A 12,580-nucleotide genomic window follows, 5' to 3' on the forward strand; every position below is an offset into this window, starting at 1 on the left:
AGGACTGTCCTCTCACTCAGAGACTCTTACCCCCGTGTTCCAGATGCCCCAGCCAGGGACGTTTACCCTTCCTGCATCTCCCCTCCTGGCCACGTAATTGCTGACTCTCACTAACCACGTTACCATAGCAGTGTTGGCGAAGGACCCACATCCACTGGCCCTCGCCAGTGTGGGCAGTGAAGGACACTCACCTGAACGGCGCCGAGGTTCTCGCGCAGCTGGACCACGCCTGTCACGCCCAGGAGGACCGAGCTGACCGATTCGTTCCTCAGGCACCACGCTGAGGGGAAGGCAGTGGAGAGGGGGCTGTCAAACATCTGCAGAACCTCACTCATCGCTGCCACTGAACCGCGGGGTCTTCCTGCAGTAGCTTAGGAATGACTCAGCCTCAGAAGCCCAGCTCTTCCTGAAACTCCGGGCAGAACTCTGGAATCCCAACCCCATCCCGCCCTCACCCACTGTACTTATGTCATAATGGACTGAACGCCTCCCGATCGCTACCTACAATACCGAATCCCAGTGGATCAATTCCCATTCAACTGCCTGGAATCCACTTTCCCACTCCCTCCACAGGATCCCAGTTACAGCAGATTAAATCCGTAGAGGATCCCTATTTCCACAAGTACAGGACCTCAATGGATCAATTCTTCTCCCATTCAATCCAAGGCTCTGGAATCCCAAAATAACAAATGCCTTCCTATTTGCAGAATCCCAGTGGATCAACATCACCTCTCTGGTGAGTGGCATCTAACAGATACTGGAAATCTGAGGCAAAAACAGAGACTGGCCCATTGAGTTCCTCCAGCTTTTTAGTGTGTCCATCCTTCCAGCATCTGCAGCCCCTTCTGCCCCCTTTTAGGACCACTTATAGGTCAAATTTTAACCGTGCACCCATCCTCTGACTGGCAGCCACAGCATATCAAGATACTGTGCGTTGGACACCGATGCTGACCTGCACTCCCCCACCCCTCAAATGTCGAGCCCAGACTCACCAATCGCCAGCTGAGGCAGGGTGCAGGACATGCTGTCTGCGATCGGCTGCAGTTCCTTGAGCTTGCACTGCTGTGATTGGCCTTTCTCGCTGGTGATCTTGTTCTTCAGCCACTCGTAGCCCTGCAGGTGAGGGTGAAAAGGGTGAGAGCAGCACTGATTGGTAGACAATATTTCTCTGACCTTTCACCCTGGCCCCGGTCCAGTCCGAAAGATTGGCAGAGATGGAACATTACTCAGCCACTTTATTACAATCCGCTAATGGTTGACCCTCATTCTTGGGATCTTTCAATTCAATACTATATTAAAGAAATATTATCATCTTTGTGCATTTCTGTCCCAGAAGCTTACAGAGAGCAGGTTCCTTCTCCAGGGTCACCGGACAAGGACATAACTCTGGAGGTGCGGCAGGCAGTCAGCTCATGCAGAACTCTCGACTGCCCAATGCCTACAGCCATGACGACCACCTTGGCCAGACCCAGGAGGAAACTAAGCAGGAGATCCCCGAACGATCCACCTCTGCCTCTGCACTGGGTGATCAGTAGTGTGCCACTGGAATGTGGCAGAATCTGAGGAGAAGCCCCTTCAGAGACTGGAACATGGGCTTTAACCACGCTGCCCCCGCCCATTTTTTTTTTTTTTTTTTTACAAAATTCTTTATTACAAATGTCGGTGCTATACAATATTTACAAACCCAGTGAATAACACATTTACTACACTACAAACAGACAATGCATGTTAAACCAATATATTGCCATCCTCGTCAATGATGGCATTTACACCCCGCGGAGCCCAACGGTCCCGGAACATCTCGACGGTCGCCGTGGACTGCGCGTATTCCTTTTCAATGTTCACCCGGGCTCGAACATACCCCCTAAACATAGCCAGGCAGTCCGCCCGGGGAGAACCTCCTGCCACCCTTTTCCAGGAGCCACGGATGGCAATTTTCGCCAGCCCCAGGAGCAAGTTGACAAGGACATCCTCATCCCTCTGTGCCCCCCTCCTTACTGGATGACCATATATGAATAGGGTGGGACTGAAATGCAACCAGAAGGCGAGAAGCAGCCCACGCAAATACGTGAAAAGAGGCTGCAGCCTCACACACTCCACGTACATATGGTACACGGTCTCCTCCAGCCCGCAGAAGTGACACGCGGCTGGGAGATCCGTGTACAAACTAAAGAACTTATTGCAGGGCACCGCTTTATGCAGCACCCTCCAGCCGAGATCCCCAAGGTGCATGGGGAGGACTCCCTTGTAGAGGGACTTCCATTGGGGACCCCCCTCACCTCCAGGTGGAAAGACCGACCGCCATGGCGTGTCGGGACGGTGGACAAATGCTAGGAAGTGGAGGGTGTGGAGCAGCAGCCCATAAAGGTACCTCCTGCCTGCATCCCTGAATGGGATTGTGGGTGTTGATGAAAGACGGCTCAAGTTGTGTGGATTCGTCTCTCGGGTAAGGCTGCGGGGCCTGGGCCCGACGAGCAGCTCAGCCCGAGTCGTTCCACATACCTGAGCCGCACTGACATCCGTTGAGGCAGGGCAAGGGTCGGCCAGGACCCCGCCCTCTGCCAGAGGAGGGGATTCCCGGCCTGAGGCAACCATGTTCCAGACTCTCAGTAGGTCCTGATAGAAACCTGGCATCCTCTGCAAAGCAGCACGGCTGACGCCCGCCGGCGGTAGCTGCATATCTTCGGCAAGACAGCAGCCCCTCCGGAGGAAGAAAGTCGCCAACACGTGCCACCTGGGAGGGTGCTCGGCGTACAGGAATCTTTGCAGAGTCCTGAGGCGGAGAGCCGCCAGTCGTGTGTGTACACACACCAGCGACTGTCCGCCCTCTCCTTCTGGGAGACTCAGAACCGCTGCAGAGACCCAGTGCTTCCTGTTTCCCCAGAAGAAGTCCACTAGCTTCCTCTGCATTCTTGTGACAAAAGGGGCAGGGGGGGCCAAGGTGACCATCCAGTACCACAACATGGAGGCCACCAGCTGGTTTATGACCACCACCCTGCCTCGATAGGAAAGCACCCTGAGAAGGCCTGACCAGCGCCCTAGCTGGGCCATGACCTTTGTCTCCAGGTCCTGCCAGTTCGCCAGCCAGGTCTCCCCAGAAGGACTCAGGTAGACTCCCAGATAGAGAAGACGTCTGGTGCTCCACTCAAAAGCTCTCATCTCCTCCGGCAGGGAGTCCACCTGCCACTGGCCTACTAAGAGTCCGGAACATTTCGCCCAGTTGATCCTGGCGGAGGATGCCGCCGAGAAAACATCTTGGCACTCGCGCATCCTCCGCAGGTCACAGGGGTCTGTCATCATGAGGAGTACGTCATCGGCGTAGGCCGAGAGGACGACCGCCATGTCCGGTTCGCGCAGAACCAGACCTGTCAGCCTTCGCCGAAGAAGGCTGAGGAATGGCTCGACACAGATCGCATACAGTTGACCGGACATGGGGCACCCTTGACGCACTCCTCTTCGGAAGTGGATAGGTCCTGTCAATGATCCGTTAATCTTAACTAGGCACTCTGCGGCAGAGTACAGGAGCCGAACTCGGGCCACAAAGTGTGGTCCGAGCCCAAAAGCCTGCAGGGTGCCCACCAGGAAACTGTGGTCCACCCGGTCAAAAGCCTTCTCCTGGTCAAGAGAAAGAAACGCTGCCGGGGTCCCAGTCTCCTGGAGTAGGTGGATCAGGTCCCGTACTAGGTGGACATTGTCCTGGATGGAGCGGCCTGGGACTGTGTAAGATTGGTCAGGATGGACCACCTGTCCAATTACCGAACCCAGACAGTTGGCCATTGCCCGGGCGAAGATCTTGTAGTCCGCGCACAAGAGGGAGACCGGCCGCCAGTTCTTTAGCAGGCGGAGGTCTCCCTTCTTGGGCAGTAGGACCACAACAGCTCTTCGCCATGAGAGGGGCATTTCTCCGGTGGCTAGGCTCTCCCCTAGGACAAGGCTGTAATCATCCCCCAGGACATCCCAAAAAGCCTGATAAAACTCAACACTCAGTCCATCCAAACCAGGGGACTTGCCCCTCCGGAGTTGCCGAAGGGCAGTGGACAGCTCCTCCCGAGTCAGGGGGGCATCCAGACGCACTGCGTCCTCTGGGCTGACTTTAGGCAAATCCTTCCAGACCTGGGAGTGTGTGACGGGACAGTGCAGAGGGAGCTTCACTCTTGCGTCTGACCCTGGGAGTGTGTGATGGGACAGTGTAGAGGGGGCTTCACTCTGCGTCTGACCCTGGGAGTGTGTGATGGGACGGTGTAGAGGGAGTTTCACTCTGCGTCTGACCTGGGAGTGTGTGATGGGACGGTGTAGAGGGAGCTTCATGCTGCATCTGACCCTGGGAGTGTGTGATGGGACGGTGTAGAGGGAGCTTCACTCTGTGCCTGACCCTGGGGGTGTGTGATGGGACGGTGTAGAGGGAGCTTCACCCTGCGTCTGACCCTGGGGGTGTGTGATGGGACGGTGTAGAGGGAGCTTCACTCTGTGTCTGACCCTGGGGGTGTGTGATGGGACAGTGTAGAGGGAGCTTCACTCTGTGCCTGACCCTGGGAGTGTGTGATGGGACAGTGTAGAGGGAGCTTCACTCTGTCTGACCCTGAGAGTGTGTGATGGGACAGTGTAGAGGGAGCTTCACTCTGTCTGACCCTGGGAGTGTGTGATGGGATGGTGTAGAGGGAGCTTCACTCTGTGCCTGACCCTGGGAGCGTGTGATGGGACGGTGTAGAGGGAGCTTCACTCTGCGTCTGACCCTGGGAGTGTGTGATGGGACAGTGTAGAGGGAGCTTCACTCTGTCTGACCCTGAGAGTGTGTGATGGGACAGTGTAGAGGGAGCTTCACTCTGTGTCTGACCCTGGGAGTGTGTGATGGGACAGTGTAGAGGGAATGTACATGCCTGACCCTTAAACCAGAGAAGGATCTGAGATCTGTTCTGCTGGATTTTCAGATCTGTTCCAGGTCAAATGTGATTTACCTGCAGTGAGGCCCTGGAATATTCTGGAATGCAGTCATCGTACTTTCCAGTGATCAAGCCACAAGCCAGCGGGGAGTAGGTCACTGTGCCGAGACCTGAAGAAACACACAGAGTGTCACAGAGATGTACGGAGACAGGTGGGTCAGAGTGGGAGAGAGGGGAAAGAGACTGTGAGGTAGGGGAGAAGCAGGGAGGGACGGAGAGGGGGAGAGGGAAGGTGCCTCGACACTCACCGTTCTTGTGGTAGAGCTTGGGTGATATGCCTCCACCATGCCTGGATTGTAGAGGGAATACTTGGACCGAGGGAGAGAGGTGGTGGGGGTGGGGGAGAAAGTGAATAAGTCTGGGATAAGGGAGAGAGTCGGTTGGTACTGGTGAGGGATGGTGCCCTCGACACTCACCGATCTTGTAGTAGAGCTCGGGGAGATGTGCCTCCACCGTTCCTCTATTGAAGAGGTGATACTCGGACTGCTCACAGACAGGTGGGATCAGGTTGAACTGCCGGGCGATGGAGTACGCTTCCTGTGGAGAGGCACATACTGGGTCAGGAGACGGTGTCAGCAACCCCATCCCAGCAGCATGACTATTCCTTCCTCCCTGTCAACCTTCACCCCTTCCTGCGTCCCCTCTCCTACCCCTCCAACCCCTTCCTGCGTCACTCCAAAGTTAACTCCTGCACTCCCTCTTTTAATCCCTTGCTGCCCACTTGCCAATTTTAACCCCTTCCTGCCCTCTCTCTAACTAGAAGGCAAGGGTGGTGAGGCTGGGGGTGGATCGGGGTGGAATAAAGGGTCCAAACCACAGGGTGGGCTCCATCTCCTACTGAAAAGGCTGGGGCCAAGGACAGAGGGCAGCTGCCTTCTGACCCTGCTGTAAGGGAGTACCCATTGGCTCGGACTTTGGAATCAGACTATGTGCTGAGGTTCGGTTAAAAGCTTGTCTTGCATATTGTTCATTACAGACCAGATCACTGCACAGTGCATTCAGGTAGAACAAGGTAAAACAATAACAGAATGCAGCATAAAGTGTAACAGCCACAGAGAAACAATAAGATGCAAGGTCACAACGAGACAGACTGTGAGGTCAAGCCTCCATCTTGTTGTACAAGAGGTTTGTTCAGTGTTTTAAAACAGCGGGATAAAAGCTGTCCTTGTGCCTGCTGGTCCGTGTTTTCAGCTTTTTGTATCTTCTGTCCGACGGGAGAGGAGAGAAGAGAGAATGTCTGGGGTGGGTGGGGTCTTTGATTATGATGATTGCAGCAGGAGGATCAGAGCACGTCCTAAACGCAAGAGATTCTGCAGAGGCTGTACGTCCACAGCAACACACACAACGTGCTGGGGGAACTCAGCAGGCCAGGCATATCTATGGAAATGAATAAGAGTTGATGTTTCAGCCGAGACCCTTCTTCAGGGGTGGAAAGGAAGGGGGAAGACGCCAGAATAAAAAAGGAGGGTGGGGGGAGGGGAAGGAGGCTAGCCAGAAGGTGATAGGGGAAACCAGGTGGGTGGGAAAGGTCAAGGGCTGGAGAGGAAGGAATCTGATAGGAGAGGAGAGTGGACCATGGGAGAAAGGGAAGGAGGAGGGGACCTGGGGAGGAGAAAGGTAGGTGAGAAGAGGGAGGAGGCCAGAGTGGGGATTAGCAGAAGGGGGAGGGGGGGAAATTTTTTTTTACCAGAAGGAGAAATCGATATTCACCTCCACCTGGGCCCCCCTCCCCTTTCCCTTTCTCCTATGCATGCATGCGTGTGTGTGTGTGTGTGTGTGTGTTTGTGTGGAGAGTCTGTGTGTGTGTGTGTGTGTTTTGTGGAGTGAGTGTGTGTGTTGTGTGGAGTGAGTGTGTGTGTTGGTGTGTGTGTGTGTATATATATAAATATATATATACACACACACACACACACCAACACACACACACACACATATATATACATACATTTATATATAGTTTGCACCTTCTCCCTGTGACCCCATGGGTTTCCCCCAGTGCTCCAGGTCCCTCCCACATCCCACCCACGTGCGGGGTGGGGGTTGGGGTCGGTGGGATTAATTGGCCACTGGAATTGACCCCCTAGTGTGCGGTTGAAGGATCAAATCTGGAGGGAGCTGTTGGGAAGGTGGGAAGCGTGAAATCGGGAAGGTTGCTATACAGACCAAACTCAACTTGGATGGGCATCTTGGCCGGCATCGATTTGTTGGGCTGAAGGGTCTTCTTCTGTACCATGACTCCATGACTCAGAACTGAACTCATTATGATCTAGCACCTTTCTGCTCACCTGCACTGCACTCTCTCTTTTGCTGTAACACTTTATTTTGCATTCTGTTATTGCTTTACCTGGTTCTAACCCGGCGATATGTATGAACAGTATGTGGTAGGCAAGATGTATATCAGTGTAAAAGGCAGGCGAGAGTGGATATGGGACCGCTGAAAAACAATGCTGGAGAGGTAGTAATGGGGGACAAGGAAATAGCAGACGGACTGAATAAGTACTTTGCATCAGTCTTCACTGTGGAAGACACTAGCAGTATGGTGGAAGTTCTAGGTGTCAAGGGGCAGAAGTGAGTACAGTTGCCATTACTAGGGAGGAGGTCCCTGGGAAACTGAAAGGTCTGAAGGTAGATAAGTCACCTGGACCTGATGGCCTACACCCCAGGGTTCTGAAAGAGGTGGCTGAAGAGATTGTAGAGAGAATGGGGTTGACAGAGAAATGGATTGGCCATGATGAAATGGTGGAGATAACTCAATAGGCCAAATAGCCCAATTCTGCTCCAAAGTCTTGTGGTCTAAGATAAACTTTTCACTGTACCTCATTACATGTGACAATGTTAAATGAGGACCAACAGCAGGATTAGTGTGAATGGGTACCTGCTGGTCAGTGTGGACTCAACGAGCCGAGGGGCCTGTTTCTACTGCATACGACTCCATGAAGTCACTCACCATGATCTCCACTGCTCTCCACCGAGACGTCCCCCAGTACATCGCCTCGCCATGGTTTATCAGAAAGGTCATGGCCCGGACAATCTCTGCAGAAACAGGAGACAGGTCACACAGTGAGGACTAGCTCACTGATGGAGCACGGATCGGTACCGACCCCGCACCTTGCCATCCACCCGCAACCCGTGAGTCAAACACGGCGCTGGCTCCGCCTCTCTCCGTCCACAGACGCTGTCCAACCCACCACATCTGAAATCTGAACACGCAGAAGATGCAGCAAACCGCATCTGTGGAGGGAGGGAAACAGGCCAGCCACCCTTCATTATATATTACTGGTGTAACCCCACAGCTCAGGAACAGGCCTTTCAGCCCATCGAGTCCATGCTGACCATCAACCACAAAGATCCCATATTATGCTCGAGTGTAGTGGTTGGCACGATGCTATTTCAGCTCAGGGTGTTCTGGAATTTCGGTCAATTCCGGCCTTGTTCTGTAGGGAGTCCCTGTACATCCTCCCCCAGAATATACGTGAGTATATTCCCCAGGTGCTATGGCTTCCTCCCACAGTCACTGGAAAAAACTAATCTCCTGGTGTTTGCCAAGCCCAAATGAAGCCATTCCCTAAAAACATGACGGGAGTACACAGAATGGGGAATAAAGGCAAGAAACTCTGTCCACAAACAAAAATAATGTAAACTTAATCTATTATTCTGTAGAAATTGCAAATAAATAAGCATTCCCACCCATTTCCAACACCCCCCACCCCCTGATTCACACACTCGTCATCGTTTGTGCCATGTAGTATGACGTGGGCAATCATGGTCATGACCATGATTGTTTTTGGTCAATTTTTCTACAGAAGTGGTTTGCCATTGTTGTCTTCTGGGCAGTGTCTTTACAAGACAGGTGACCCGAGCCATAAACAATACTCTTGAGAGATTGTCTGCCTGGCGCCAGTGGTCACATAATCAGGACTTGTGATATGCACTGGCTGCTTGTACAACCATCCACCACCTGCTCCCACGTGACCCTGATTGGGGGGGGGGATAATCAGGTGCTACACCTTGCCCAAGGGTGACCTGCAGACCAGCAGATAGCAGAGGGAAGGAGCACCTTACACCTCCCTTGATAGAGATGTACCTCCACTCTGCCACCCACCCACACAATTTTAGGGTGGCCGATTAAACCACTCTTTATCTTGCTCACCACTTGCTGCTTTCACTTCAGATTTACAACGTCTGCAGGCTTTTGCTGTTGCATTAACTAGGAGGACCCAACTCCTACCCCACCGCAGTGTGACCCCTCACTCACGAGGGTGAAAGGCAGCAAAACCAGACCCCAGTCAATAGCTACCTTCCACAAAGAAGACTCTCCACCGGGGAGCAGAGTTTCCTGTGGGTGAAAACGTGCGTGTGTGAGTATAACACCAAGTATTGCGTGAACATTACCTCCGCCTATACTGGCTGGATGAGGGGTGGGGGGAGGTCTCCTCATGGAACGAGGTCCCCACAAAACCCCAGTTGTAGATTAATAAATAAGCAGCAACACATGAATACAGCCACAACCACAGGCACACACAAGCTCACGTATTCAGGAAGCGGCAGACATGTTCAAAATGGTCACCACGGTAACACAGCAGTTAGTACGGCACTATTACAGCTCTGGGTGTCAGAGGTCAGAGTTCAGAGCTCAATCCCAGTGCCCTTCAGTAAGGATTTTCCGAAAGTTTTTCTCCGGTTCCTCCCACAGTCCAAAGATGTACCGGTCCGTGGGGTAATTGGGCATTGTAAATTGTCCTGTGACCAGGCTAGGGTTAAATCGAGGGGTTGCTGGGCAGTGTGGCTCAAAGGGCTGGAACAGCCAGGTCCATGCTGTACGCAATCACTCAATAAATAGATTGATGAACAAAGAAATAGACAGATAAATAGAGAGCGACACAGACATATAAAGGGATGAATAAATAAACAAACAAGTTGGTGTATACATACACTGTATAGACACACAAACACATGCAAATGTATACAAACATGCCTGCAATCACACACACCCTCTCACTGACACTCATCCTACTCTAAGGCAGTCCCTGGGGTCTGAGGCGTCTGATGAGGTCAATGTAGGATCTGCGGATGTTGGTTAATGCCCCCCACACCACCATATCCCTCCCCCACACAGCCCCCAGTACACACCCTGTCCCACCAGAACAACGGATCTCTACCCTAAGCACACAGCCCCCAGCACTCCGTCCCAGAAACCTCAACCTCACCACAGACTCTGGCCCCTCCACAAGCCCCACACTCACCATAGACCCCATCCTCCCCACACACCCCATGCCTCCACACGTTCAACACCAACTAAACTGCCCCGCCACACACCCTGCACCCACCGTCCAAGGCGGTGTTCACGTCAGGCCTGTTAGCGAAGACAATGTCGACGTACTGGAGCTGCAGTCGCTGGAGGGAACCCCTCAGGCCTGGGGTCAGAGACACGGGTTACACAGGGGCCGGCTGAGATCGCCACGGGGGCACCGATCCACGACCCAAGCTCACCTCTGCGAAGCCTACTCTCCAATCCCACTATTGATTCAACCACTTCCCGGGACCTGTACACTGCTAACCCCGACTTGCCCTTCTTTCTGTCGACCCGAGTGTGCGTGGGCTGTTTGTGGGCACCTAATGGTGTGGGTGGGGTGCAGTAACAGTCACGAGAGACTCTGCACAGGCTGGAAATCTGGAACAGGCCACACAGTAGCCAAACAGCGCAGCGTTTTGCAGTACCAGCAAGCTAGGTTCAAATCCCACTGTTGCCTGTACATTCTCCCTGTGACCACGTGGGCTTTCTCCCACAGTGCAAAGGCCTCCTAGGTGGTAGGTTAATTGGTCATTGTAAATTGTCCTGTGATTAGGCTAGGGTTAAATTGAGGGATTGCTGGGTGGTGCAGCTCAAGCCAGCAGGGCTTATTCTACAATGTACCTCATTAAATAAACAAAATATGCCAGTGATATTAAACCTGATTCTGTTCAATGCTGCCTGACCTGTTGAGTTCCTCCAGCATTGTGTGTGTGTGTCCATCTCTCATAATTTTAATAACTTCCTCAAAGCTGTCCTCATTCTCCCACATTGCAAGGAAGAAAGGGGTTACTGAGAATGGTTGGCGGGGTTAACACTGAATGGTAGGTTCCTGAGGGGTGAGGTAGGACAGAGAAATCCAGGGGTACAGGCACCTGGCTCCCTGAAAGTAGCGACACAGGTAGACAGGGTGGGGAAGAAGGGTGGCCTTCGTTGGTCAGGGCACTGAATATGGGAGATCCTGTTACAACTGGACAAGACATTGGTCAAGTCCAGTTTATTGTCATTTAACTATATACACGTATACCGTCAAACAAGACAAACGTTTCTCCTCACAGTAGTACACATAACACATGGTAATTTAGGAGAGTAAGAATTAAATCTGCAAATGTTTTACGCATAGATAAACAAAGTAAAGTGCATAAATTAAATTTTGTCGGGTACAGTATAGACTACCTGGTGACACTTCGAATGTGCTGTGACTGCACTTGGAGCATTGTGTGTAGTTCTGGTCATCAGCGGTACAAAGGATGTAATTATGCTGGATATGCTGCAGAGGAGATTCACCAGGATTTTACCAGAACTGGAGAGCTTCAGTTACCAGGAGGGATGGTTTACTCTGGAGTGTAGGAGGTGGAGATGTGACCCTTATAGATCCTACCATTGTTGGTGGAATCTCAGGTGGTGACGAGACGGTGTACAGGAGTGAGATATGCCAACTAGTGGAGTGGTGTCACAGCAACAACCTGGCACTCAACGTCAGTAAGATGAAAGAGCTGATTGTGGACTTCAGGAAGGGTAAGACGAAGGAACACATACCGATCCTCATAGAGGAATCAGGAGTGGAGAGAGTGAGCAGCTTCAAGTTCCTGGGTGTCAAGATCTCTGAGGATCAAACCTTGTCCCAACATATTGATGCAGTTATAAAGAAGGCAAGACAGCGGCTATACTTCATTAGGAGCTTGAAGAGATTTGGCATGTCAACAAATACACTCAAAACTTCTATAGCTGTACCGCGGAGAGCATTCTGACAGGCTGCTGTACCGCGGAGAGCATTCTGACAGGCTGCATCACTGTCTGGTATGGAGGGGCTACTGCACAGGACCGAAAGAAGCTGCAGAAGGTTGTAAGTCTAGTCAGCTCCATCTTGGGCACTAGCCTACAAAGTACCCAGGACATCTTTAGGGAGCGGTGTCTCAGAAAGGCAGCGTCCATTATTAAGGACCTCCAGCACCCAGGGCATGCCCTTTTCTCACTGTTACCATCAGACAGGAGATACAGAAGCCTGAAGACACACACTCAGTGATTCAGGAACAACTTCTTCCCCTCTGCTATTTGATTCTTAAATGGACATTGAAGCTTTGGACACTACCTCACTTTTATTTTAATATACAGTATTTCTGTTTTTGCTTCTTTTAATCTATTCAATATGTGTAATTGATTTACTTGTTTATTTATTAGTGTTTTTCTCTCTCTTTGCTAGATTATGGATTGCATTGTACTGCTGCTAAGTTAACAAATTTCACATGTTGCCGGTGATAATAAACCTGATTCTGAGTTCCATAGAACCATGAGGGGTGCAGACAAGGTGGGTGATCACAGCACGACTCCAGGGTTGGCGGGGGGGGGG

General features: G+C 52.1%; 1 protein-coding gene across 1 annotated transcript in view; it reads right to left on the reverse strand.

The window, feature by feature from the left end:
* Positions 1-12,580, reverse strand: part of LOC140197279 (voltage-gated potassium channel subunit beta-1-like) — a 47,896-nt gene that overhangs the window by 14,855 nt on the left and 20,461 nt on the right. The window contains exons 8-13 of the mRNA XM_072257203.1: positions 9,238-9,276; positions 7,888-7,973; positions 5,357-5,477; positions 4,956-5,050; positions 993-1,113; positions 192-280 (exon numbers count right to left, since the gene is read on the reverse strand). Of these exons, the coding sequence (XP_072113304.1) occupies positions 192-280; positions 993-1,113; positions 4,956-5,050; positions 5,357-5,477; positions 7,888-7,973; positions 9,238-9,276 (551 nt within the window). The remainder of the gene's footprint in view (positions 1-191; positions 281-992; positions 1,114-4,955; positions 5,051-5,356; positions 5,478-7,887; positions 7,974-9,237; positions 9,277-12,580) is intronic.

Source organism: Mobula birostris, chromosome 5 (genome assembly GCF_030028105.1).
Source record: "Mobula birostris isolate sMobBir1 chromosome 5, sMobBir1.hap1, whole genome shotgun sequence".
Lineage (NCBI taxonomy): Eukaryota > Metazoa > Chordata > Chondrichthyes > Myliobatiformes > Myliobatidae > Mobula > Mobula birostris.